General features: G+C 46.9%; 1 protein-coding gene across 4 annotated transcripts; it reads left to right on the top strand.

Moving 5' to 3' along the window:
* Positions 1 to 13: 13 nt before the first annotated feature.
* Positions 14 to 27,387, top strand: STX16 (syntaxin 16). 4 transcript variants are annotated; one of them, XM_083507692.1, is made up of 9 exons: positions 14 to 650; positions 7,438 to 7,449; positions 11,563 to 11,670; positions 13,205 to 13,345; positions 21,009 to 21,171; positions 22,393 to 22,484; positions 23,159 to 23,302; positions 23,595 to 23,675; positions 25,830 to 27,387. In XM_083507692.1, the coding sequence occupies exons 1-9, from the start codon at positions 516 to 518 to the stop codon at positions 25,932 to 25,934; spliced, it is 981 nt and encodes a 326-aa protein (XP_083363818.1). In that variant the 5' UTR covers positions 14 to 515; the 3' UTR covers positions 25,935 to 27,387. The 4 variants fall into 4 exon arrangements, with proteins under 4 accessions (XP_083363818.1, XP_083363819.1, XP_083363820.1 ...); XM_083507694.1 differs by having other exon boundaries at positions 16 to 596; XM_083507693.1 differs by lacking the exon at positions 7,438 to 7,449 and having other exon boundaries at positions 15 to 650.
* The last annotated feature ends 594 nt before the right edge of the window (positions 27,388 to 27,981 follow it).

The following is a 27,981-nucleotide window of genomic DNA, read 5'->3' as shown; positions in this document are numbered from 1 at the left end:
GCGGGGTTACAGCGGGGTTCCATCCGGGTCCGGCTAGGGAAACGATGTGGGGGGCTGGAGGGGGCCGGGGCTAGGATCCTTCCCCGTTCCTGGAGGGGGGGGTGGGGAGAGGAAGAGCCTTCCGGGGGCTGGTCCTGTGTCCGCCCCGGGCGAGGCTGGGCGTGAGGCGCCCTTTGGGCGGGTGGGATTCCGGGGGGGGGGGCCGACCCCAGGAAAGGTGACCCTCAGCAAGACTAGGGTGGGGGTCGGAGTCCCCATGAGGGGAAGCAAGGGGGGCTCCTCCTCGGAGATTTGCAGGTGCCCCGAGGAAACCGAGTGAAGGGCTTTGAGTCCCGGGAGCGTTTCAAGCTCTCCGCCCCCGCAGGATTTTGAATGGGCTCCGTCCTGAGGGGAAGCTAGGAGAGGGCCGGAGTTGGGATCGGGGCCCCTGAGGAGCCTATAGGGCCCAGTGGATAGGTGTCCCCCCCCCCCGGGTGTGCGCGTGGTGTTTCCCCCCTAGTGGGGTTTAGAAAGCCATGGCCACCCGGCGTTTAACAGACGCCTTCTTGTTGTTGCGGAACAACGCGATCCAAAGCCGGCAGCTGCTGGCCGAGCAAGTGAGTAGTTACGGCTCCTCCAGCCCTCTGACTTCACGTAGCATGGCTGCTGCGGTGAGTCTCCCTTCGTCCTACTGTATCCCACATTTCGCTGTTTCTTAAGTGCCAGCTGCGTTGTAGGGCTGTCAGACAGCAAGCATGCCATCCTTGTGTGTCTTCTTTCCCCCCTTTCCTCAACCTCTCTTACTCGCCTGTATCCAGTGGTGTAGCGTTGGGGGGTGCAGGGGGGGCCGGCCGCACCGGGCGCAACATCTGGGGGTTAGGGTTAGGGGGCGCAAATTACTTGCCTTGCCCCAGGTGCTGACAACCCACGCTACGCCACTGCCTGTATCCTCTATATGTATATAAAAAAATGTGTTTGCTCCAATAGGTGTTTGCTCCCCCGCTCCCAGTTCAATGTCCACTGTTAGGATTTGCTTTCATTGAGGGGCACCCTGGCTTTTAAGGAACTACCCAGTTTCGAAACTGGTGTGCTTGAATTAAAAACAACTATTGTAGCAAAGGGAGTTTTCTAATGGTAGGTCGGTTAACACCTTGCAAGCAGAAAAACTAGGTTTGCTCCCAGTGTATGTTCAGCAAGGAACTGCAGCCAGTCACAGCTAGTCAATTTTTATTGTGCATTTAGATGCAGAAGTGAATGTTTTTCTTTCCCTGTTTTCCTGTCAAATTGCAGACTTCGAACATGTCTGATTTTACTTAAGTCTTTAAGAGTTTTGAAAGCTTCATATGGGATTATTTGACATGGCAGCCTCCAATTTCTTTCGTTTTGCTAATGTTCTTGGAAGATGTCCAGTTGAATAATTTTTATTTTGTCCTGGGCACACATAGAATTCCCCAACATTTGACCCAGCCATCCAAGTTCTGGGCATCCAACTCTGCAGGGTTCCCCTTGAGTACTGTACATTATTTTTCTCATAATAAGGAGTATGGCAATCATTCACTTATGGGGGGAAATAAAGTTGTGCACTTGGATACTCTGCTGGGATTCCCGTTCTGTGTCTCAGCTATTTTTGTTCCATGGAAATCTAAGAGAATTAACAATTAAGCTAGCCCCTTTCTGCAGTCCCTCCTTCTGCAAAGTACTGCCTGAATTGTTTCTTGCCACTTGAACTGATTTAGATAGATGAATGTGGCAATTAAAAGTGGGTGTAGCCTTGAATCTCCCAATACATGCCTATGCTTTCTTTTGATCTGCTGAGTGTTCTTGAGCAAGTTACTCTGGTTCAATGTCCTGTTCTGTTAAAGGGGAAAGAGTATCCTTGCTGTTTTTCTAAAGCACTCTGAAATTGAACAGACAACCTATTAAAAAAACCAATTGCTATAATATATCCCAATATCCATTTCTTTTCTTTTTTGTGTGTCAACTTTCCCTTCTCCATCTTTATGTTACAATTAATTTGGTAAAATGTGATAGGAAGATATTCCTAGATGCCAGAATAAAATCATTTATTTTATTCTGAATCAAATTTTTAGGCACCAACATGGTGCTGAAATTAGGATAGGTTAGGGATTTTGCTCCTCATAGGTACACATGCCACTATAATGTCTGTCTGTCGGTCTGTCTGTCTGTCTTTTTCCCCGTGTGTGTGTGTGTTTTCATATCAGTTACCTCTCTGTCTATTGATTTTGCTTACTTTTCAGCTTACTGCTATAGTATTATGCTTCATTATTACACCACTACCATTCCATTCAGAAAACATTAAATTGTTGCCTTCTCCTCTTTCTCCCAATTGTATTCTCCTTTAGTGAGTGAAAAATAAGCTTAATTTACACTGATCTCTGAGGCACCAGTACAAGGAACAGTATCTTGTATTGTTCTGTTTTGTGCTATGCAACTGCTGAGTGTTCAACTGGTGTGCAAGTGTTTCTCTACACCTTGAAAATTAGTTGAAAACTGCATGCAGGTTCTATGTTGTTAGACTGTTGCCTAGTTACAGTGCAGTCCTTCCTATGCATGCCCACTCAAGAGTAAGTCCCAGTGAGTTCAGTGGGGCTTGCTCCCAGGAAAGTGGGTATAGGATTGCAGTCATAGTTTTTTGTTGTCCTCCAGCTCTGTTTTTGTTAGGCCAGAGATAAAATGTATCCTCATGCTAGAAATGTGTTTAAAAGAAAACACCAGTACAGTAATTTATACCTTTAAACAATACTTTGAAGTACAGGCAAATTGACATCTTACCAGCTGATTTGCACAAAATTATATAGGCTTCTTCAGACATTTAGAGACTCTTGTAATTTAAAAGAAACTGTCTATTGTGGGTTTGGAAAGATAATAAAAGATCCTAATTACCATTTCCCTGGTGCTCAAGTACTTTTGTGTACATAACTGCTATGTTGTGCCACATGGGAATGCTTTATTTTGAAGGCTGTATGTCAGAATGGGGGGAAACTGCCTGATTCCTATGTAATTTATTACAGCCAATGTAAAAAATATCGATTAACTGGGTTATTACTAAATTCTTTTGGCAGCCCCTCTTAAGAGTTTTAAGCCCTCTTATAACATCTCTTCCTTTCTACCTGAAGGATAGATACCCCTCCCCCCATTTTTGCAATGCACTTCGCCCAATGCACTGGTCATAATTGGACTCCTGCTCCTATCAGATCATGTTAATGTTGATTTGCATGCTACTTTTTAAGCCAAAGGCTGGTAGCTGATAAGATAAGAAAAACACATAATGCAACAAAATAAAAGTCAATCACAATTAATGCTCAGTAGTTAAGGAGCTGGTAAATATATAACAGTTGGAAGAATGGAACTCTGATGAAAAGGAATGAATAATTATTTGTTAAATAGAGAGACGTAAGGGAGCCTTTCCAAAACCTGTTGGCTACTGTGAAGAAGCCCCTGTCCATGTACTCACCAAATTAACCTCAGATAATGGTGAGGCACAGAGACTTCTTGGAAGGTCTTAACAAGCATACAGTATCATAAGGAAGTAAGCGTTCCGATAATCTGGGACTGGGATGAGCAATACCAAACCTTTCTGTGGGGAATTTGGATTGAGCAGAAGTGCAGAAAGGTTAAGCATCCTGTCTCCTATTGAGACTCCATTTTAGGAGACCTTCATCCTCTTTGTTCTCACTTTTCCACGTTTAACCAGGGTGGCTGCAGTAGGTAGATTGCTATACACCTCTCGTTTGACTGTCTACCGTGGGCAGCTGTGTCTCTCGCAGGCATTACTGAAATCACATTATCTGAAAACTGTAAAATGTCTGTGGATTCCAGGGCCCTTCTAAAAAGGAGGAAGAATGAATGAATGAATGAGCCACAAGCTAAGAGCTACATTGTATGGCATGTGGTCTGTTTCATTCACACTGGAGAAGAGAGTCCAGTTCCCCGAGGCTGACCATGCTAGATGGATGTTGTTGAACAGATTGCAGCTCCTGCTTTATCCACCCACACCCTAAAAGTTTTGATATTGGAGTGGATCAAGATCTACTTCCCATGTTATACATATCCTATGTGAAAGCACATCTGTGTAGCATGGCATCCATAGATCATCATGTCTGACAATCACATTTGTGTGCATTTTGCACACATAGTGGAAGGAGTTGGCCAATCACAGCTTCCTTACATGTGTGCCTGTTGTCAAGCTTGATGATCTACAGATTCTACTTCTCGGCACACATGTTTTCCAGGTAGCTTGTAAAGTATCACTTCCCAACCTTGGGCCCCCAGGTGTTGTTCTACAATCCCTGTCATCTTTGACTGCTGGCTAGGGATGATGGGATTTGTAGTCCAACAACATCTGGGGGCACAAGGTTGAGAAGGCTGCTCTAAAGAAAGAGGCAAATTGCTGGTTATTGAGGAAATACATGTGGTCTCTTCTCTGCTGCAGTTTTCAGCATGTGCCATTGTGGGATGCTGTAATAGAAGTTTCAAAGGCCGTTTTGTTCTCGGGGAGTGCAACACTGCATGCACATTAAAAGATCAAGTTATATATATTTAAAAACTTGAGTCCAGATCCTGGAACATTTGCCATTGGTGTTTGAAATTGCATGTGGAATAATCACTATTAAAAACACAGTATGAAAAGTTTTCTTCTTTTAAAAAGACAGTCACTATTAATATGAATAAAATATCCCTGTATGAACAGTTCTTTAACTCTGTGTTAAACCAAGGGCTCAATTGACATTTCCATATTCCTTACTGTAAAATAAGCAGATTTTTTTCTGGCTGGTAACCAACACAAACCAGATCAGTTGTGTTCTGTATTCATTTCCTATTTAAAGATAGAAAATCCATCTATCTTTAAAAAGGCCTGCAGTAAATACATCTTTTGCATTAATGCACTTTCTGTATGAATAGGCAGTTCTTCAGGCTTAAATTTCAACTCTTCCCATTCCATTGACTCAACTGTGTAAATAGTTTGCTTTGTAACCAGCAACTTGTGAAATCAAATTTATACCATTTTAAATTAATTTTGTTTCCAATGGCAAAGGTCACATCTGGCAGGGTAGTTCCAATGTGCTTTACTTTGGCACTGCCCTGCCATTTCTTCCCAATTGTTTGTCCAGATTATAATTATAATTTCATGGGCATCTGCAGTTTTAATTCTGCTTTGTAAAGTCTCAAGCTAATAATAGTAAGTAGTAATAATAATAATAAAGTAAGTGCCTGGTCAAATGCAGGTTCTTCCCAAAAGGGTAATAGAATAAAAATGGTTAGTTAAGTTTAAAAGAGCATCATATTTGCAAACAGTGTGCTAATGTGGGTAGAAAATAAATGTTGTTTTAGGCCCTGGTTCAAATAATGTCAAAGCCAGCTGTTGTTCCTTTGCTCAATTTGAACTAAGTAAGAGGAACTTACCACCTGTGGATGCACAGGAGGGGCAGGAAATGAGAGCTGGCCAGCAGGTCGGATCCTTATCTCCCCAATCCATCACATGCCAAATTTGGCAGGTGGGCAGTGCTACCCATCCGTCAATCACCTGGTGTCACAGTGACATCAGTGGATAGGTGCTTGAAGTCCCCCTTTTTTCAGGATTCCAGAGTGTCACACAGGACTTGCTTGATCAGCTGGTCACTGCAAAGCACTGAGCAGGGCTCTGAGCAAGGGGCTTGCAATACAGAAGAAGCCTGCCTGTCTCTTGTTGGTTATATTCCTAACAGAAGTGCTCACCCTGCATTCTTTTCCTTTTGTAAATGCTGTTGTCTGTTCCTGTTGTGAGTTTACAGTCGTACCTCGGAAGTCAAACAGAATCCGTTCTGGAAGTCCGTTTGACTTCCGAAACGTTCGACTTCCAAAGCGCGGCTTCTGCAACCAATTGGAAGCCGCAGAAGCCCCGTCGGACATTTGGCTTCCAAAAGAACGTTTGAAAACTGGAACACTCACTCCCAGTTTTCGGTCGTTCGGGAGCCAGAACGTTCGACTTCCAAGGCACTCGGAAGCCGAGGTACAGCTGTATATTTAAATCCTTCTGAATAGCCAAACTTGGTGATATGACCAGCCTTTTAACCTGACTGTAACACTTTATTTCTAAAGCTAGACATGCTGACAAAAATATATATATATGCAAAGATAAAAATCCCTGACTGTAGTTCAGCCTCTCACAACCCTGGTGCCCCCCAAGTGCTGACTGTGGCTGATGGTAGTTGTAGAGCAAAATACAAGGTTGGGGAAGGCTGCTATAGTTCATTGGGATAAAATTCACGGCTGAAATGCACTAGCCAACTTCTAATTCACTAGCCAAATTCAGGATGCATTTGTTATCAGATAGCCATTAATAACGTATTTTTAAAAAGTAAAATACTGTTAGAAAGCTGGGATGTACCCAAAGTCCATGGCTAAAGAGGTTCCTTTGCCCAACGCCTGCTATTTCACTTGCTCCTGGCCAAGGCACTTGCCTTTAAACATGTGCCAAACACATGTTTCTAATGGGCTTTCCAGGTTCCAACCCAGAGAATTCTTTTCCCCTTTCATTCTCCTTATGCTGTGGGGTGGGGTGTTATCACCACACCTTCAGCTTTGTCCTATCACGCACACCCTTCCTTAGCTGCTGCGAGGCAAGGTTGAGGCCTCCCTGGGCTTAGCAGGTGAGGAAGACTGAGCATAGCACTAAGCTGGAGGTGCAAGACGGCCTGTGTCAAATGTAAACGGAATTTTCCAGGTTGCAGCCAGTTTTGAACAAACAGTTTATAGCCAAGCAATGTTCTGTGAATAATGCCTGTCTTTCTTGAATGGATTACCCACACATAATTTCTTGAGCCTCCTCTGTTCAGAAATCCAGTCTGATCTCCAGGGATTTTTACATGCAAGGAGGCTGCATAGGCACAAGCCTGTTCATTGAAATGTTTCTCTGTGCATAATGCTCAGTGAGTTCCCTTCAGCTACTATCTCATGGCTGCTAAATGTTACCACTGCCATGCCCGGTAACCACAGTTTGCAATTAATTAAATTGGAATGTGTAGATACCCCCCCCCCAAACACTCAGATTCTGTGACTTAGTTTAGAGTAGAATACATGACTGTCGTTACCAATCGCAGTTTGCACTGTACCTGAGTTCTAACCTGCGTTTAATTTTTATTTACTTTTTTTTTAAGCTAGTTATGTAAGGTTTTAAAAATGTGTATTTTTTGCAGATCAAGAAAATTGATTTGAAATGATTTGAAAAGGGGAAATATGGACCTATCCACAAAGCTAAATGCTAGTCCACTTAAAAGCTGAAACTGCTTTTAGAAGACTGTTTTGTTGCACTGATAAACTGGCAATGTTGATCAATAAAATTCCTTTGTTTCTTCAACTGACTGTACCCTGTGCTCTGTCCTGTTCTTTTGTTTCCCTCTCTTACACTTTTGCTGTCCCTATATGGATGGGGCTGATGGGACCTACAATCCACCACAGGAGCTGGATGAGGTATAGTCCACTTTGTCTAATGCTGCTCTTCTTTCATGGAAAATGTCAAGGGAATGTGCCTTATACCAGTCTAGCTGAGGGCTGTCAGACCTGGGTTACTGTAGGGCAGCATGAAAAGCTGCTTTGGTAGTGGGGTGTATCTTTGAGGTTTTGCAGCTAGCTTGCATGCTTTACTTCCATATAACTGAAATGATCCCCCCCCCCCATGAATGCTGAGGTGGTCAAGCCTACATTCATAGTTAGATTGAATATGGAGAGGAGAGGAGAAAACCCATTGAGTCACAACACACACACACACACACCCCACACACAAAAAAACCCCAGGCACAAATTCATCATAACACTTGACTAATTCAATGAACTGGGCTGCTTTTGGGTCCGATCTGAAGTTGTGATAGGTTTCAAACATAGATTGCCACTGCAGATAGAAAATATCTTGACCATCATATCAAGAAACTTCTAAGGCCAATGGGGGGGGGGGGAAGCTGACCGAGGTTCACTCAGTACATCTTAGGCTGCAACCCTAAGCACATTTTCTATTAAGTTATTATAATAATATCACTTATTATTTATATGCCTCCCATTTGACTGGGTTGCCCCATTGGACTTAGCAGGACTTGCTTAGGATGGCACAGATAGTCAAATCTATTCTGTTTGTTTCACATCTCTGTCCTGTCAGTGGTCAGGGTGGCTTGCATTTTCTCCTTGCAACAGCTCAGTGAGGTACCTTAGGCTGGAAGAAAGTGACTCGCTCACTCAAGGTCACCCGGTTTGCTTCGTGGATGGGTTTGGAATTAAATTTCCATCTCTGTCTCAACACTTTAGCCAAAGGATAGGGAGCCTGTGACCCTTCAGATGTTGTTGGGCTGCTAGCAGCCAGCAGCTCCATCCACCATGGTAAATGGCCATGGCTGATGGGAGTTGTGGTCCAAAATAACACCTGGAGGACCGCATGCACCCCAGTCCTGCTCTGGCCACTGTACAACACTGTATTTGTAAAGACCCCGCGCGTGTGCTTTGTCATTTGTTTAGTTAAAAATATAGAATCACAGAATTGTAGAGTTGGGAGCGTCCCTGAGAATCATTTAGTCCAACCCCCTTGCAATGCAGGAATATTGCAGTTGTCAGGCAAGCCTCACAAAGCAGTTTACATTATTCTGTTGAGGAACAATAAGCACAATTTAAAATACTGTAAATGAAGCAGCAGAAACCATTTACAAGGAAAAGAAGCATTTTGAAAGCTGGATCTAGCAGGGTTTTGGGAGGGAGAGGCTGCCTCAGCCAGAATACCAAGAGTGAGATAATGGGCTGAGTTCCAAGGGTGGTGGTTGTTTTTTGCCTTCTCTCTTGCTATTATTTTCAAGAAAGGACAATGTACTATAGCACCCAAATAAGTTATATCAAAGATCCTTTAAGGCCCAAGGATGTAGGAAACAGGTTTTCTAGGTGTTGGTTTTGCTGCAGGGGAAGAAATAGCATGTGCAGAAGGGTGATGCCTGCACTGTCCCAGGATGTTTTCCGTAAGCATGCTGCTTCATTTTGCGGATCTGCCCCATGGCCTGAGATTCAGCACAACCCAGTCAGAAAACTGTCAACTGCTCCCTTCACCTCCCAGAGATTATACAACTAGCTGTGGTGCTTCCACTTTGAGATGGGAGCCCTGGCGAGCTCTGGGCAGAACTAACTCATTGTTACTGGCCTCTTTGCAATGCTTACTCTCCCTACCCACCTCCCCAAAGGTAAGTGAAAATATTATTGAGATTAAAGAAAGAAATCCAGGTAAAGATTCACCAGGGGTTGAGAGCTGCAGACATGCTTAGTCAGGTGTTCACATTTAAATATGTGAAGGGGAAAACAAAATAACACAGGTAGTACCAAGTGTGCCTGAGACTTGACTTGTACATTATTATCTTAGGCTTAGAGTGTTCATTTTTCCTTTGACCCCTCTTCCCAGTGGAGCTCTGAGTCCATTCTTCCATAAAGAGTCACAGCTGCTCGGCTTAAGCATTTTTCTAGGATTGAAGCCATCGCTTCCCTTGTGAAAGGAAAATGTAGAGTAGAAATCACCCCTGTCCCCCCAGCATTCCCTCGATGGTTTCTAAAAGTACAGCATGCAAACAGAGTTTTAAAATAGTGTCCAATTGGTGTTTTCATTTGGGAATGAAAGAAACTCGGAGTCTAGTTTTTGTACAACATCCCTTAAGTTTTAAGTCTATAAATTGGAAGACACAGGTCTCACTTGATGTTGGTGTTGTGAGCTGTGAACTGCACACGGTATCTGCGTTTTGTGAAATCGCTTTCAGCAGCCGAGTTCTGTGAAAATGTTTCCTAGACTCCCCTCCCACGAAAATGAGATGTTTCTAATTTACAGTTTTAAAGTGATATGTTGAGCACCATATTTACTTGAGGATATCTTAATCCGGCACTTCCTTTAATTTTAAAAGCAGAATTCCCCATCTTTTGTATAGCTTCCTGAAGGAACAATGCCTTTCCATTTGTTGCTTTGCCAGGAGCGACCTACAGCCAGCCATGCCTAGCGAGAGGAAGTAGACAGGATTTAGCTGGAAAGGCAGTGCCTCAGAATTATATCGCAGAGACGGATAGTGAAGTTCTGTTCTTAGGCCTGTTGCTTCTTTGGGAGCTTAAGGTAGGGATTTCCTCTCACCCTCTGCTTCAATTTCCTCCACTGTGACTATTTACTGAGGGGACAGAGAATTGGACTTCAGGCCTGCACCATCTCGAAGGCTTGAGGTGGGTTACAAAATGCGCAAATTAGATCAAACGCATACTTAAAATTCTTGGCTTTAGCCAGGCTAGGTAGAACAATGTAGGCAACACTTACAAAAGATCTTTGATTTGGGGTGGGGAAAGGTGTCTTTAAACTTTGGGGCTGCTTACAAGACAGAGCTGCCAGGACTGTGTGGCCCACTGGGCATATATCCAAGCAAACCCTCTGCCCACGGTTAGAGAGGTGCATAACTTTAGAATGAGGACATCTTTGAAAAGAAAACACCAAGACCAAGCTTTCCTTTTAGTAGCTTCCAGTCTTGGGAGCCCAGGAAGCTGCGTCAGACTACTGGTCCATCCAGCTCAGTATTATCTCTGTCTAGGATAGCAGCTGTCTAGGAGAGCAGACCAGATGCTTTCCCAGACCTACCTGGAAATCAAACCTGGGGCCTTCAAGGAACACAAAGCAGATGCTCTAACCACTGAGATACCAGCCCTTCCCCATGGCAGCCTTCAGAACCTTATTGAATGTGTTAAGCTTGCATTCCTTTATTACAGAGTACCTATGTATAACCAGGAAGGTGGTACTTAAAAAGAAAACCCAAATCCTTTTTATTTTCATTGGTTTTGCTTCAGTAGCCCTTTGTGGCATTAAACTGACAATAGGTGGCCACGAGTGGATGTTGGTTAGTTGATGGGACAAGCCTTTCCACCCTTTGAATGCTGTTTCCTCTTTGTCCCATTCTCCTGGCCACCTGCAACTTTTGATTTGGGTAGATCTTTTTTATATATATAAAAAAGTTGGCTTCTTTTTATGTAGGGTCCTTTACTCAGGAAGGGTAATGTATTGACTGTTTGGGAGTTGATAATTAGCAAAAGCTATGAATGCGATGGCGGGCTCATAAGAGGTTTAAATGTTTTAAGTACCCAGTACAAAGCCAGAATCCTTACTGTAAAGTGGTAGGTTTTCACTGTAACGTCGGAGAACCCTTTCCACACCAATTTGTCTACTGAGAAACCTTTTGCTTGCCTCTGTTAATTGCAGAGGAACCGTTCTGGGGGAAAGGAATATGTCTGAGGTGCACACTTGGTTCATAAAAATGCTGGCCAGGGCTTTTAGGCCTTGCATGAATGGAGAACGTGTCCAAAAACACACCCAGCTTTTCTCTGTAAATCTGAACTGCAGGGGAATGATCAGTAATGACGGGCAAGGTGGCCAGGGAAGCTTTCTCTGCCATAGCTGGCTTTCTTCTTGGAGAATCACTGCTAAGAGTTCAAGAAGCCTGCGAGTTCCCAGAAACACCTTTGCCTAAAGTCAAGGTATCTTGGCCTTTTACTCTGGGTTGTAATCTGATAAACTAACCATTCTTTGTATACTTTCAACAGCTTGCAGATGACCGCATGGCACTGGTGTCGGGGATCAGTTTAGACCCTGAAGCAGCTATCTGTGTAACTAAGAGGCTACCTCCAAAATGGATTGATGGAGTGGAAGAAGTGAGTTTACATGCCATGGGTGCAACTTAACGTGCAGCTGTCTTTCTGGGAAAGCAGCAGTAAAGTTTCTTAATATCTGCTAGTTCACTTAATTTATATATAGCTCTTCCATTGTTCAGGGCAAAACACAAAAGTTAGAAATCCACAGTTATTGAAAAGACATGGGGTGGTATTCAGTTAAATTTTACTTGGAGTAGACCCATTGAAAATTAATGTCCGCGACTAAGTCGGTCCATTAATTTCAGTAGGTCTACTAGTTGAATACCACCCTTGAAGTAGGAACGTATTGCAACCAGATTGTAAAACCATCAAATCATCAGCAGTGATGCTTATTTCACATCATGAATGCTTAGCAAAGGAGGTGTGCTTTGTGTTGCCAGTGAGGAAGCCAGCAAAATGATTTTTTCCCTTTCAAAAAAAGTACAAAAAAGTTTTGAACAAGTGAAGGCACTTGCTTTGCTTTCCCAAGATTCTCTCAGGGTCAGAGAACAACTTAAAACTATAGGCAATTGTACTACTAAAAGTTTTGGGGAAAACCTTGCCTCTGATAAAGTACCATCAGGTGCCTGGTCTTGTAAGTAACAACAGGTAACTTACACAAGTTTACAGGCATACAAACAAGCTTAAAATTTAAAAGAGAGTGGGAGGTTTTGTGTGCTAAAAAAACCCACACCTAGCTGCTTTGCAGAAGACTGTCCTCTCTACTGTGGCTTCCATTTCTTAGGGGCAGCAGATGTTGTCACCCCCTCAATATATCTTACGGCATTCTATTTCCCTGGAACTTAATGATAGTTGTTGAAAACTGTTTTACTAGTTCATCTGCATAGTCCTGCTCTGATTTCTGTTTCTAGATCTCAGAGTTGAGCTTGCTGGAAATTATTCTCTTGGATCTGAAAGCCTTGACCTCCTAATCCTAGAGGGGCTGGGGGCTGGCTTGGCTGTGGCTATCACACACACAGAGAGAGATTGAGTTCAGGTTGGAATGGTGCAGTCATTTGACCCATGAAGTAGGACTAGTTGTCACCAAATATAGCCCTTGACATCTCCTCTCACACACAAACACACCCACCCACCAATTATATGGAGGAGGAATGGTCTAAACCAGGGGTCAGCAACCTTTTTCAGACCATGTGGTGGGCTGGACTATATTTCGGGGGGGGGGGGAGAATGAACGAATTCCTATGCCCCACAAATAAGCCATGGATGCATTTTAAATAAAAGGACACATTCTACTCATGTAAAAACACACTGATTCCCAGACCGTCTGCGAGCCGGATTTAGAAGGCGATAGGGCCCACAGGCCTTAGATTACCTGCCCCTAGTCTAAACTCAAGCCAGACTTGCTTTCCTCTAATCATTGAATTGAAGCATCATGTCTGAAAGGTTGCTAAGAGAATGCTTGTGTGTACAAGGCAAAAATGGAGTGATTTCTCTATGGATAGCAAATATGATTTTGCTTAATCATGGTCCCATCATTTATCTGCTGTTGTTCAGAACCATACTAAATTTGCCCTAATTTTTATTGCTCTTTTAGATCCGGTATGAGGTCTCCAGGATAAAACAGAAGATGAAAGAATTAGCCAGTCTGCATGACAAGCATTTAAACAGGCCAACTCTGGATGACAGCAGTGAAGAAGAGCACGCAATAGAAATAACTACCCAAGAAATTACACAGGTGCCCATGAGGGGGTTTCTCTTTTCATAAATGAGTCTCGGTGTCTTTTTCAGTTCTTCTGTTAGTGTTTTCATTTTTCGATCAGGCAGTGACTGAAATTGCTACTGCAGCTCAGAGGTTAGGTTGCTTTATTTGTTTAATTTATTTGTTATTGTCAGAGCTGCTTGAAGATCCTAGCTTACACAGGATCACGCTAGCCAGCGATCATTAAGTAAAAGTCTTTATTGAATTACAGTTTCCATTCTCACGCTGCTGCGCGCAACTCTACGTCTAGTAGCTAGATCGGCGAAGCTCTGTCTGAGTCTCCGCCCCGTGTGCACCAACTTAATATCCTAGCCTTGCTCCACCTTTTCCGCCTGACTGTCCTCCTCTGGGTCCCTCTACCCCCCGGGGTTTCTTCCTTCCGGGATTCTTCTGACGCTGACCCGGACCCTCCTGTCTCCTTGCGCCGGGCTTTAGGACCTGGCTCTCTTTCGGGGCTGCTTACTGCGCCGCCTTCCTCTGCATTTGAACTTGGCGCGCGCGCCCAACCTTCCACTTTCCTCTTAACCGTTTCTTCGCTCCCCGATGGAGGTGTGGCCACTCCTGACTCATGCCCTCCCTCCTGTGGTGAGCTGCCAGCGCTTCCCCCCTGGCTCCCTTCCTCTTCCCTGCTTCCTGGCGGTGACGCTGGTCCCGATTTCCAGCTGCTCTCCCCTGAGTCCCCTCTGGCTCTATCTTCCTGGGGTGCCCCCCTAGACTCCCCCCTTGCCCTGGCCACTGGTGCTCCTTTCTGTGAATCCTCTGATTCACTGGAAAGACTAGGAGATCTCGGGTCGTCGTCATCACTCATCTTTTCTTCTGCCTCCTCCCCTTCGCTCTCTGTTTCCTCCCTTGCCCATGCCTCTGCTCCTAAACCCCTGACATCCATCCCCCCCTCGAAGCCCCCCATTCCCCCCTCCCCTCCTTCCGGTGCTGGAGCTGGGGGCTGCTGTTGCAAAGGGACGAACGTCGGATATCGGTCGCTTCCCGTGGCGGGCCTCCATCGGAAGTCTCGCGGGTCTTCCTCCCTGCTCTCGTCGACAACGGTCACCTCCGCTTCCATCTCTGTGCCGCCGTGCTCGAAACCAGGGTCGTCCCCGAAAACGTCCATGTCCGTCTCTCCCTCACTTCCTCCTGGCGGTGTTGCTCGTCCTGGGCCTTCCAGCCACCGTCTGCGGAACTGCTCCTCTGGTCTATCGTCCCACCAATACGAGGGTTCTGATGCAGATCCCGAGGGTGACCCCTCCGGGGAACGGACGTCTTGTGTCGGGTCCTCGTCCGAGTCGAACCCCCGGAAAGTGCTGGCCGAAAGCGTGGGCGTGAAAAGCCAGTCGTCGAAAAAGTCTGCTGGCATAGGTCTATGGGGAAGGAGGGCATGAAACTCGTCTTTGAGGAGAGGTTCGTCCAAGGCGTAGCCCGGCACCCAGCTGTTCGCACTGGCCGGGGTGCCCTCCTTGGCGAGAAAGTATTCTACCCCCTCTTCCCCCCATCTGGAGTCCAAAATCTCCGTGACTTCGTTGATGCGCTCCTTCTGTGCCACTCCCGCGTGCCCTGTTCTGTTTCTGACCGGACTCGGCGCTGTTCCGGGTTCCTGGAACCTGTGCGGTGCCTTGTAGGGAGTGAGCACCGATCTGTGGAATACCGGATGCATTCTGGAACCCTCCGGAAGTGCCAGTCTGAAAGCTACCGGGTTGACCTGCTCTTCGACTTGGTAGGGCCCCAGTTGTTTATGCCCTAGTTTCTTCTTGGCCAACGACCTGGCCGGCACTGCGTGGGCTGCTAACCAAACCCAGTCTCCCACGTGGAGCTCTTCGCCAACCCTTCTGTGCTTGTCCGCTTGTACCTTGTATGCGTGTTTGGCCAGCTCCAGGTGGCGCCTCAGCTGATCGTGGACTTCCTGCAGCTCCGACGCGAACGCATCTGCTGTCTGCGGCTCCCCCTCCCCCCTTCTTTCCAGTCCCGGGAAGGTTCTGGGGTGCCTCCCGTTGTTGGCGAAGAACGGCGTGACCCCCGTGGACACGTGCTTCGTGTTGTTGTAGGCGAACTCGGCAAGCGGCAGGTAATCCACCCACGTCGCAGGCTGTTGATTTGCATAACATCTCAGGTACTGCTGCATGATGGCATTGACCCGCTCTGCTTGCCCGTTGGTCTGCGGGTGTCTCGCCGACGCCAGGTTGATCTTGACGTTCAGGAAGCCCATCAGCTTCTGCCAGAAATTCGAGATGAACTGCCGCCCCCGGTCGGACAGAATAGACCGTGGCAGACCGTGAACCTTGAACACGTGGTCTATGAACAGTTTGGCGGTTTGCTCCGCCGTGGCCACCTTAGCACACGGAATGAAATGCGCCATCTTGGAAAACAGGTCCACCACCACCAGCACTGCCGTCTTGCCCCTCGAGCTGGGCAGATCCGTGACAAAGTCCAGGGCCACCCTCTCCCAAGGTTCGACCGGAGTTTGCAGCGGTTCCAACAGTCCGGCCGGCGGTTTGTGCACTGGTTTGGCCCTCTGGCAGGTGTCACACCTCGCCACGTAGTCTGCGACCTCCCCTCTCATTCCAGGCCACCAGAAATCCCTGGCTACTAATTCCACCGTCTTCTCCTTGCCAAAGTGCCCGGCCGTGGGCGCGTCGTGCAGCTGCTGCAGCACCTTGGCGCGAAGGTCGTCTCCCGGCACGTAGATGGCCCCCTTACGGATGAGCAAACCATCTCGTAGCTGGAAACCGTCGGCCGCAGCCGTGCCCCTTTGCACCTCTGCCATCTTTGCTTGCGCGAAGGAGTCATCCTGCAACGCTCGTCGCACCGCCTCCAGGTCCACAGTGGCCGCGGCGCACGCCCATACTGTTGGTGCGAAGATGTGCATGGCGGCCGCTGGCGTTGCGTCCTCCAGATACTGTGGCTTACGGGAGAGGGCGTCCGCCATGATGTTAGTGTCCCCCGGGACATACTCTATGCGGAAGTCGAAGTTCGCAAAAAACTCCGCCCAACGTATCTGCCTCTGGTTTAGGAACTGTGCCGTGCGCCAGTGCTCCAGATTCTTGTGGTCCGTGCAAACCTGCACCGTGTGCTTGGCGCCGATCAGGAAGTGCCTCCACGCTTTGAACGCTGCATGAATGGCCAGCAACTCCCTGTCCCAGATGGTGTAGTTCTGCTCGGACTTGCTGAGCTTCCTGGAGTAAAACGCTGCCGGTCGCCACACCCCCTGCTGGTCCTTTTGCAGCAGGACCGCCCCCACGGCTCTGTCCGAGGCGTCTGTCTCCACCCTCATCGGCCTGCTGGGGTTGACGTGAAGCAGCTGCTCTTCCGACGCGAAGAGACGCTTGAGTGCCTGAAAGGACTGCTCCGCCTCCTCTGTCCAAACGAACTTCTTTTTCTTGGAGCTAAGCGTGTCTGTGATGGCCGCTGTCTGCATCGCGAAGCCCTTGATAAACTTGCGATAGAAGTTCGCAAAGCCGACAAACCGTTGGACCTCTTTCCGGTTGCGTGGACTCTTCCAATCCAATACCGCTCGAACCTTGGCGCTGTCCATGGCGAGCCCCTTGTCAGACAACTTGTAGCCCAGAAAATCCACCTCCGTCACGTCAAATTGGCACTTCTCCAGCTTGGCGTAGAGCCTATGTTGCTTTAGCCTGCTCAGCACTTCCTTGACGTGTCTGTCATGCTCCTGCTGCGATTCCGAAAAGATCAGGATGTCATCTAAGAAACAGACGCACGTCTTGTAGAGAAGTCCCGCCAACACGTGATGCATGAAAGCTTGAAAAACATGGGAGCCATTTTGCAATCCAAAGGGCATAACTCTGTATTCGTAGGTACCCAGTGGCGTGAACATGGCCGTCTTCCACTCATCTCCCTCCCGCATACGAATGAGGTTGTACGCCCCTCGCAGGTCTAACTTGGTGAACACTTTTCCCTTCCGCACCTTCGCCAGGAGGTCGTCGATTCGGGGCATGGGGAAGTCCGACGGCTTGGTCCCATTGTTTAAAATGCGATAGTCCACGACCAGTCTTTTTTGGGGCGTGTCTCGCTTCTTAACAAAGAATACTGGGCTGCCCCCCGCTGCCTTGGACTCTCGGATGAAACCGCGCTCCAAATTATGATCTATGAACTGTTTGAGTTCCTGCAGCTCGTCCTCTGACATGGAATACAGTTTCCCCTTAGGCAGCGCCACCCCCGGCAGCAGGTCAATCTTGCAGTCATATGGTCTGTGAGGGGGCAGCCTGTCCGCCTCCTTCTCGCAGAAAACTTCCAAAAATTCTGCGTACTTGTGGGGAATCGCTTGCAGCGTGCCTAGCAGCAGCTGTGACTCCTCTTCCTCTCCTTCCTGCCGGGGCACGATGCAGTGTTCAGCACAAAAGGAAGAGCCGAAGATCAGCTGCCTCTGGTACCAAGCCAGCGTTGGGCTGTGCTTGTCCAGCCAACTCATTCCCAATACAATGGGCGTATCCGATAGTTGAGTGACATTGAAGCTGATGATTTCTTTGTGATTTCCAAGTCGCATCGCCATGGGCGGCGTCTGCTTCACCACTTGCCCCCCTAGCAACTCCCTGCCATCCACCGTGACAACCTGCAGGGGCAGTGTGGCCGGCAGCAACTGTATAGCGTGTTTGTCGACAAAGTCCTGCCCTATAAAGTCCGCATTGCTGCCTGAGTCAATGGTGATTGGCACGTCAGTGGTGATTCCATTGGGCAGCTGGAGAGATGCGGTGAGCCTCACTACTGGTTTGGGCGGGAGGGGGTTCACGGGCTGTAAAATCTCTGGGGACTGCGTCACTAACACGTCTGGCTGGGTCCCAGGGCCTCTTCCTCCAGCCAGACTGCGTCGTTTCCCTGCTGTGGTCCTCCTTGCTGCGGTGCTGCAGTCACCATTGCCGAGGCTGCAGTAAGCTTGTGGAGCCTCTGGGGACACTCTTTTGCCATATGCCCTGGCTCTTCACAGACGTAACACTTCCTGTTCCCTCTAGGAGGCTTCGCTTTCACTGCTGCCGGTGCTAGGGCTCTGGTTGCTGACTGAGCCCTTGCACCTCCAACCTCCATAGGTTCGGCTCCTCCTCCTGGCGGAGGCGTGGATTGCGCCCGCGCTGCTTCTCTGGGAAGGAAGGAGGGGGCCCTGGCTGGTTCGCGCCCTTCACGCCCTTCGTCCCTGCTCCACGGACGTCCTTCCAGCCTCACCCCCACTGCCAGTGCCCTCTGAACGACCTCCTGGGTGGTTCGGGGTCTCTCCCCCCTCGCGATCTCATCTTTAATCGAGTTGTGCAGCCCCTCCCAAAAGAGGTCTCTTACAGGAGCCGAATCTCTGTCCCATTCCAGGGCACTGACCAAGGCGAAAAAGCGGGCATGATACTGCCTGACGCTGGCCCTCCCTTGTCTCAGCCCATGCACCTCCTTCCGTGCAAGATCCACGTCAATACTTGATAAAAAACACCCATCCATCGCTTTAATAAAGGCATCTGCATTCTGGAGCGCCGGATCCTTATCTCTCCATAAATTGCGTAGCCATGCTTTCGCATCCCCATGCAAATGGGACATGATGAACCCCACTCTCTCTTGTTCATCTCTAAAGTCTTTATGCAGCAGTTGCAGTGCGCACAGTACGTCGGCTCTAAAGTTGGGATACTGTTGCAGGTTCCCATCGAAGTGAGAGACCAGCCCGCCTGTCCGTCTCGCCAACCCAATTCCCTCCTGCCGGGGTGTCTGCTTTGTCAGCACGTCTAACCTGACCTGGAGATCCCTGCAGGCGGCAGCTGCCTCCTCCTCTCTCTTCCTGGATGCGAGAGCCTCGGCGTTCAGTTGTGCCACTGCGTTTCTGAGTTCCTCTATCTGCTGCTCAGCCGTCATGTCGTCTGCCGTTCGTGAGCTCGCTAGTAGGCACCTGTTTCTCTCCCCTCCTCGAGGCTGTAGATGCCCACAAGAGTGAGACAGAGCTTACTGTCAGAGCTGCTTGAAGATCCTAGCTTACACAGGATCACGCTAGCCAGCGATCATTAAGTAAAAGTCTTTATTGAATTACAGTTTCCATTCTCACGCTGCTGCGCGCAACTCTACGTCTAGTAGCTAGATCGGCGAAGCTCTGTCTGAGTCTCCGCCCCGTGTGCACCAACTTAATATCCTAGCCTTGCTCCACCTTTTCCGCCTGACTGTCCTCCTCTGGGTCCCTCTACCCCCCGGGGTTTCTTCCTTCCGGGATTCTTCTGACGCTGACCCGGACCCTCCTGTCTCCTTGCGCCGGGCTTTAGGACCTGGCTCTCTTTCGGGGCTGCTTACTGCGCCGCCTTCCTCTGCATTTGAACTTGGCGCGCGCGCCCAACCTTCCACTTTCCTCTTAACCGTTTCTTCGCTCCCCGATGGAGGTGTGGCCACTCCTGACTCATGCCCTCCCTCCTGTGGTGAGCTGCCAGCGCTTCCCCCCTGGCTCCCTTCCTCTTCCCTGCTTCCTGGCGGTGACGCTGGTCCCGATTTCCAGCTGCTCTCCCCTGAGTCCCCTCTGGCTCTATCTTCCTGGGGTGCCCCCCTAGACTCCCCCCTTGCCCTGGCCACTGGTGCTCCTTTCTGTGAATCCTCTGATTCACTGGAAAGACTAGGAGATCTCGGGTCGTCGTCATCACTCATCTTTTCTTCTGCCTCCTCCCCTTCGCTCTCTGTTTCCTCCCTTGCCCGTGCCTCTGCTCCTAAACCCCTGACAGTTATGTTTACCTTCCTTGAAATAGTTTCATTGAGCTCTTGAAGTGGGTTACAAGTAGCTTTGGTTTGCCCTGGGCAAGATAAAGCAAATGACAAATTTAATCAATCAAATATTTCTTGCTTAGGGAAATTAGCAAAAGCTGTGCAACAACTGCACTTAAAATATTTACTTGCACAAAACACCTAAGTGGTTACTGCACTATGATAAGTTTATCGTGTGGCAAATAGTGGTCTGAGTTCACCTGTTGTTCCTACTGCCTGAGATCTGCAGAGAAGGCTTTATGCTCCTCTGAGCCATTAATTGCTTAGGTGAAAGACAACAAGGTCTCTTCCAATCCGGCCATCCCTTTATGGAATTTACGTTTAAGGAAGCTTTCTTTCCAACCTGTTCTCTGGTTGGTTCTTGTCAGTTTGCAAAGAGATTTCCGCTCTGGAAATCCTTTCCTAATATTGAGCTGATTCTGATGATTGACTTTGTTATTTCTAGTTTATGTGATCTGCTATTGCTGCTCGCCGTTTGCATGGGTTTAATGGCTTTGGAAGGTGTGGGCGAGTAATGTTTTTATACAGGAGTTTGATATGGTGGTCTTGTTTTGTTTTAAAGTGATGTGCCTTGAGTAGCTTTTTGTGGAGAAGGCACCTGATAAATGCCCCAAAGAGCGGCTAGCAACTTCAAGAGAACTAAACGGATTGGTTCTCTTTGATTTAGGCAGACATTCCCAGCCACTTCATTTCCACCATTGTACAATGGGAATAACCAGGGACTTAGCACACACAATTTACTGTAAGGATAGATTAGGTCCAGCCATTAAAATATTTGCACATTCATACAACTCTGTAAGTGATAGCTGAATAATAATATTTCAGTTAGAACGCTAATTTCTTAATTGTTTTTTTTAAAGAATTGTGCAAATAGAAGGGCTCTTCTACTACTAGAAATTTCTTCTCTTCTGTCTCCCCCCACAAGCTGTTCCACAGGTGTCAGCGAGCAGTCCAGACGTTACACGGCAAGTCTCGAAGCTGCACAGACCAAGAGCGGCAGCTTCTGAAGAACGTTGTGTCTTCTTTAGCGCAGTCCCTTCAGGACCTGTCTACCAGCTTTAGGCACGGGCAGTCTGACTATCTCAAACGTAAGGAGCTTGTGCCATTTGCTTGCAGAGCACCCTCAATAGATGGTGTTAACTGTTTAAACATTGGGCTAGATTAATTTTGCTCCGTTCCTACTAGGCGCTATGTTCATTAGGCACTAATAAGCCTGATTGGTTTGATTAGATTATGGCTATTTTCTTGGGGCTCTGGGAGGAAGCAGGTGAGAAATATTTATTTACTGTATTTTTCGCCCTATAAGACGCACTTTTTCCCCTCCAAAAATGAAAGGGAAATGTGTGTGCGTCCTGTGGGGCGAATGCAGGCTCCTTGGCTTCAGCGATAGCAACGCGAAGCCTCCAAAGCTTGCGCTCCGGAGGCTTCTCGTTGCTTTCGCTGAAGCCAGGAGAGTCTGCTCTTTGAGGCTGGCGGTGGGGGAAAGCAGCGCTTCCCCCATCGCCAGCCCCAGAGGATGCGGGGCAGCGGGGAGGCGCGCAACGCCTTCCCGCTGCTCTCCAACCCGGCTTTGAGCAGCGCTTTCCCCATCACCAGCCCCAGAGGATGGGGGGGCACAATCTGGGTCGAAAAGCCCGCAGGAGCCGCACGCTCTTCAAAGAGCGCGCCGCTCTTGGGGGCTTTTCCCCAAAGAGGGAGAAGGGACTGACTGGCGGAGTCAGTCCCTTCTCGCTCCTGTGGGCTTTTGCGGGAGATGGTCCCCCACCTCCTGCAAAAGCCGTGCACTCTTTAAAGGGGCTGTGCGGCTTCTGCTGGCTTTTCTACAAGGTGGGGGAGCCACGCAGCCTTTAAAGAGTGCGCCGCTCTTGGGGGCTTTTCCCCAAGGAGGGAGAAGGGACTGACTGGCCGTTTCAGTCCCTTCTCCCTCCTGGTCGAAAAGCCCGCAGGCGTCACGCGCGGCTACTGTGGGCTTTTGCGGGAGGTGGGGGAATTCCCCCACCTCCCGCAAAAGCAGGGAGATGGTCTTGGAGTAGCTCACAGGCTGCAGCCTGTCCGCTGCTTCCAGAGCAGCGGGGGGGGGGGGAGATAATATTTTTTTCCTTGATTTCCCCCCCTGAAAACTAGGTGCGTCCTATAGGGCGAAAAATACGGTATTTGTAAAACACAGTCGCCACTTCTGTTTCAGTTTTGGGGAACGGGGACGGGTAATTTCTCAACTTACCAAAGTTTGCATTTGTTAAGCAATGCCGAGTACGCTTTAATAAATGCTTCATTTATAGTCACAGGGTTTTTTTTTCTTGCTCCTGCAGGTATGAAGAATCGAGAAGAAAGATCCAAACATTTCTTTGACACTTCAGTTCCCCTTATGGATGATGGTGAGGACACAACACTATACGATCGGGTAAGTGCAGGAACTGTTAAAGATGAATAATGATTGTTTTTGAAAAGGCGGTGTTTTAATTTTCATCCAGTAGAACAAATGGAGTGTTGTTGTTTCTAAAAACAAATGAATGGCAATCCGCTATCTGTCTGGCAGTTGATCTTTCTATGTGTCCCTGAATTGGTGGTGGGGAAAGAGATTTAAGTTAATGAGTTGCCATTTGTAACAACCAGGCCATCCTAGTATAGCAGGTGTGGAGAACCTTGGCACCCCCAGATGTTGCTGAACTAAATCTCTCATCAGGGAACTGAGATCTTTTGCCAGCCTTTCTGCCAAAGGTTCTGAAAGGAAAAAATGTGCTTGTTCTGGATTTTTAAACCATTGTATTTCTACTGGTTTCTTAGTTGGGACCCACGAGTGAGTCACACCTGGGCCTGAGTGGGGCTGGCCCAATATCACCATTGCAATTTTATTTATTTATTTTAAGAAAAAGAGAGAGAATGGACATGTATGATTTTTTTTTAAAAAAAAGTTTGGTGATATGTTGTAGGTTGTGGTCAAAAGAGAATAAGAATGAGTTGAAGACGATTGAGTTAGATTAGATATCACGTCCCCCCTCTTGCTTTTGGTATTTGTAAAATTGTGGGATATTAGCAGCTATTTACACTCAATATCTTTTCTTTTCTTTAAATAAGGGCTTTACAGATGACCAGCTAGTATTAGTGGAACAAAACACAGTGTTGGTGGAAGAGCGGGAGCGAGAAATCCGACAAATTGTACAGTCCATTTCTGATCTCAATGAAATTTTTAGGGACTTGGGATCCATGATAGTGGAACAGGTATGTGTCTCTAAGGTTCTGCTATGTTACTTGCGTCATATGACACTCCCTTGCATGGAAGCTCCTTCCCTGCCCATAGATGTGCACAGAGCAACAGGTGTATTTTTCTATAGAGGAGGAGACAGTGCCACTCTGTGTAATGACATACTTTCCTAAATACCTGCAGCAGAAGCTTTATTGTGCTGAAAACAGAAAGTTTAAATATTATGGCCCAACCAAAATTTTGCCAGCCACATCCTTTGATTTCTTGTACAATATCCCTTTAATAATGAGTGTGTGTTCCTCTTTTCAGGGTACAGTTCTGGATAGGATTGACTACAATGTTGAACAATCATGTGTTAAAACAGAAGAAGGGTTGAAACAGCTACATAAGGTAAGGACAAAGTGTCTTCCAATCTCCGTCAGTACTGATTCTGTCTAGGAACGGCCATGAAAGACCAGGAAGAAGCTTGAGGCAAGGGGTCTCTCTCTATGGCAGTCTATTTTTCATGGGGTTTCAACAGGTAGTTTAGACGAACATGATGCAATCAGCTTAAAGGAAGAAGAAGAAGGAGGTTTGGATTTGATATCCGCTTTATTACTACCCTAAGGAGTCTCAAAGCGGCTAACAATCTCCTTTCCCTTCCTCCCCCACAACAAACACTCTGTGAGCTGAGTGGGGCTGAGAGACTTCAGAGAAGTATGACGAGCCCAAGGTCACCCAACAGCTGCATGTGGAGGAGCGGGGAAGCGAACCCAGTTCACCAGATTACGAGTCCACTGCTCTTAACCACTACACCATGCTGGGAGCGATATTGGACAGTGATTTCACAGCTGGCTCCTGGCCGCAACCGAACACCTAGCTTTCAGACACTGGCAACGTAGCAAGCTGGTTTGCATGTCACATCAAACCATAAAAAAGTAAAGGTACCCCTGCCCGTATGGGCCAGTCATGTCCGACTCTAGGGTTGTGCGCCCATCTCACTTAAGAGGCCGGGGGCCAGCACTGTCCGGAGACACTTCCGGGTCACGTGGCCAGCGTGACGAAGCTGCTCTCAAACCATACTTGGTAACACACTATCGCTTAATGTGAACTGGTGCATACCGCTGAAAAGTTCTCATTTTCTCTCCTTCTGTGTTCCTGCTGCCAGGGTGCCTACAGGGAAATGAGCCAGGGTCTGAATCTGGGCTTGTAGCTTTTAAAACGAGGCTGCATTTTAAATTGCATTTTAACCTGTATTTTAAATTGGTTTTTCCCCATTATGTTTTTACTGTAATTTTACTGGTGTTAGCCGCCCTGAGCCCGGCTCTGGCTGGGAAGGGCGGGGTATAAATAAAATTTATTATTATTATTATTATTATTATTATTATTATTATTATTATTATTTTATTTTCTTCAAGCAAACAATAAGTCATAAGTGGAGAACTTTGAGCCTGTGTCCAGACATCACAACAAGCCAGGGCTGTTGTTTCCTGGCATTAAGGGAGCAACGCAGCAACATTAAACCATGGTTTGTTTTAAGCTATGGCTTAATGTGACATATCAGTCAGTCCTGCAAGTTAAGTTACGACTTTTTGATAGCGCTTACACCGCCTGTAACTCATGAGGAAGCCTGTTTTGCAAAATGGATCCTCTCTCCATTTATTTACTTTCGTCAGCTTGAATTGTCTCATCCTGAGCTAGGCGTATTGCAAGGATAAGCATGGAGTAACTATCGTGTAGGTTGTGCTGGGATCAAATAGTGGAGTGAAAAATGTGGTCCATCAGACCTGGGATGCAAACTTCACTATATAATCAGAATATATATTAGGCTGCAATCCCATGCATGCTTGCCCAGAAGTAAGTCCCATTGAAGCAAAAACCAAAAAAAAGCCCTCTTGCCTTATAACACAGTTCTTGTATAATAAAACATGTCAAGTCAATGTAAAATCTAAGTTGTAAAGTCAGCAAGATAATGACTGTTAGGTAAAACTGTCAGGTTTTTTTGTTCTTCACTATGTACATCTCGAGGGACACAGGTGGCACTGTGGGTTAAACCACAGAGCCTAGGGCTTGCCGATCAGAAGGTCGGCGGTTCGAATCCCCACAACAGGGTGAGCTCCCATTGCTCAGTCCCTGCTCCTGCCAACCTAGCAGTTCGAAAGCACGTCAAAGTGCAAGTAGATAAATAGGTACCACTCCGGCGAGAAGGTAAACGGCGTTTCCGTGCCCTGCTCTGGTTCACCAGAAGCGGCTGAGTCATGCTGGCCACATGAACCGGAAGCTGTACGCCGGCTCCCTCGGCCATTAAAGCAAGATGAGCGCCGCAATCCCAGAGTCAGTCACGACTAGACCTAATGGTCAGGGGTCCCTTTACCTTTATGTACATCTCGCTAGCATGAGTTACATATGATACATTTGAGTGATGGCTTACATTACCCCTGATGCTGAAAGCAAGTTCAAAATAATTGCAGTATCTACATGGAGGAATCTACATTAAATTTGCTCTGTTGTTTTTGTTTTTTTTCCAGGGTCAGTGCACTGAATTCTCTTTTCTTTTATCCACAGGCTGAGCAATACCAAAAGAAGAATCGGAAGATGCTTGTCATTGTCATTTTGTTTGTAATAGTAGTTGTCCTTATCATTGTTCTCATTGCTGTCAAATTTCGCTAGGTAGCACTCCTGTGATGTTTTCATTTCTCTGTGTTTGTACGTTTTGGAAGGTGGGGGTGTTGTGCTTTTCCTCCCCCCGCCTTTTCTTTTTTGTTTGTTTCTTACTGATACAAGTGGTTGAGCCTCTCACTCTGGAAAGCTGCTTTTTGAATGAATGTAGAAGCCCTGGTGGTGCAAGGTCTGTGCAATGTTTCTGGAGGAAAAAACAAAAACCCTTTCTGTTTTACATGCTAAATGACTGCGCAGGTAGTGGTTTGCAAAAATGCGGGCAAAAATTATTGGGAATTTTGAGAAATGCTCCCAAACTAGGCATCTGGTTATTTATCCAGGATGTAGAACACTTAAAATGCATCTTTAAAATTAAGTTGAGGACTGAAATGTTTCAAAAAAGCATCATAATTTAGTTGTATCGAGAACCCAATAGTGTTGTTTGCCAACATTTATGTTACGGTTAATCTTAGGTTTTTGTGAGCTGCCTAGGTTTCTTTTTGGACACAATACCAAAAACTATGGGTTGGTGGTAAAACTGCCTTAAACGTAAGAAGTGTTTGATTTTAACTAGTTTTCCTCCAGATTTAAGACCTGTGTAGACTTGGTGGAAGTGAAACACTTTTTAAAACAGCAGATAATTCATATCATGTGACTTGAGTGGTATTTAGCAGTGTAAATATAACACCCAAACCGTAATGAGTGCAACAGAAATTTTAAATTATTTTCTTGGCTTCAAATAATCCAGAATGTGCTTCTTTTCTCCCTGCCTTGCCCCGACACATGTCCTTCCCCTAAACTGATTTATGCACTGTTGTTGTTGTTCTACTACATATATTTTGGAATATTTGAATATTAAGGCCACAGCTGGAAGGAAATCTTTGGCTTTTCTCCTCCTCCTCTCCCCTGACCCCAAATCTTTATCCACTATCATGTGAGCATCGGTGGTGACAGCCTTCATCCCCTACTTCCAGATACTGAATTGGAAAAGGGATGGTGGTTTTTCAAACATGTAGCTTAAATCAGATGAAATAAGCTAACCGATGCATATATCGGAATCATGAATCTGAATAGAAGAACTTTTGTCCTCTGTCGGGCTGTGGAAAAGCCTCAAGAGAAACTGGGGTCAACAGCTGTGATTTAAAATGCTATGCTGCTTCCTCTAACGCAGATGGCAACTCTGCTAAGGGAGCAGTTTTTAGCAGTTTTAACTGGATCCTAAAAGTGCTGGGCAACTTTAGGTGCCTTCGCTTCATTCCTTTGTTGTTGTTTTTTAAAAGATACCATTCCTTTTGTGAATAATTTATTTAAAGCTTGTGGGGTTGCATCTCTGCCAGTGTTTTGCCGTCACTGTGATCTTGCCTGTGCCCTCTGCACCTCACCTTTCCCCCAGCTTTTTGCACCACTCAGATTTCTTTGTAGAACGATGGAAACAATAAAGAGACTCTTGCCTTGATCCACACCAGGATTAAGCCTGCTGGTTAGAACAGAGGATAATGTCCCCCTAGGAATGGCTCCTGAAAAAAATTATCTGAAATGAAGAGGTGCAGTATACCAGTGTTGTGGTCTCATGCTGCTCCCTATGTCAGTGGGACTTGTCCCTGTGGGTTGTGTTCAAGTCAGCACTTTCAGATCTCTCCTACTCGTACAGATCATCAGATAGGGCTATAAAATGAGCCCGGTCTTAACGAGCTATATCTTCATGATGGGGCAGTATAACTAAAGATCATGGCACTGGTGGTGAATGGTGGCTGCTGTCAAGGCCTGTACTTCCTGCTTTTCGGACGATTCAATATATGACATGACACCACAAAACGCTGGGAACTAGAATTGCATCAGTGAACAGCTAGTTTGCCCACCTTGCAGAAATGTGTTGATGCTTTCATAGCTGGGTGTTGTTGCAGCTGTACCAGACCTACTGCTTAAAAACCTCCCAAGAAGGAGAGCCCACGACCTCCCGAGGGAGACGGTTCCACTGTTGAACAGTTCTTACCGTTAGAAAATTCTTTTTTTTTTTTTTTTCATGCATAATTTTTATTAAGTTTTCAAAAGTCAAAAT

This window comes from Podarcis liolepis (assembly GCF_965112155.1).
Source record: "Podarcis liolepis genome assembly, chromosome: 6".
NCBI classification, from domain to species: Eukaryota; Metazoa; Chordata; class Lepidosauria; order Squamata; family Lacertidae; genus Podarcis; species Podarcis liolepis.
This window is presented reverse-complemented; position numbering and strand designations above follow the sequence as displayed.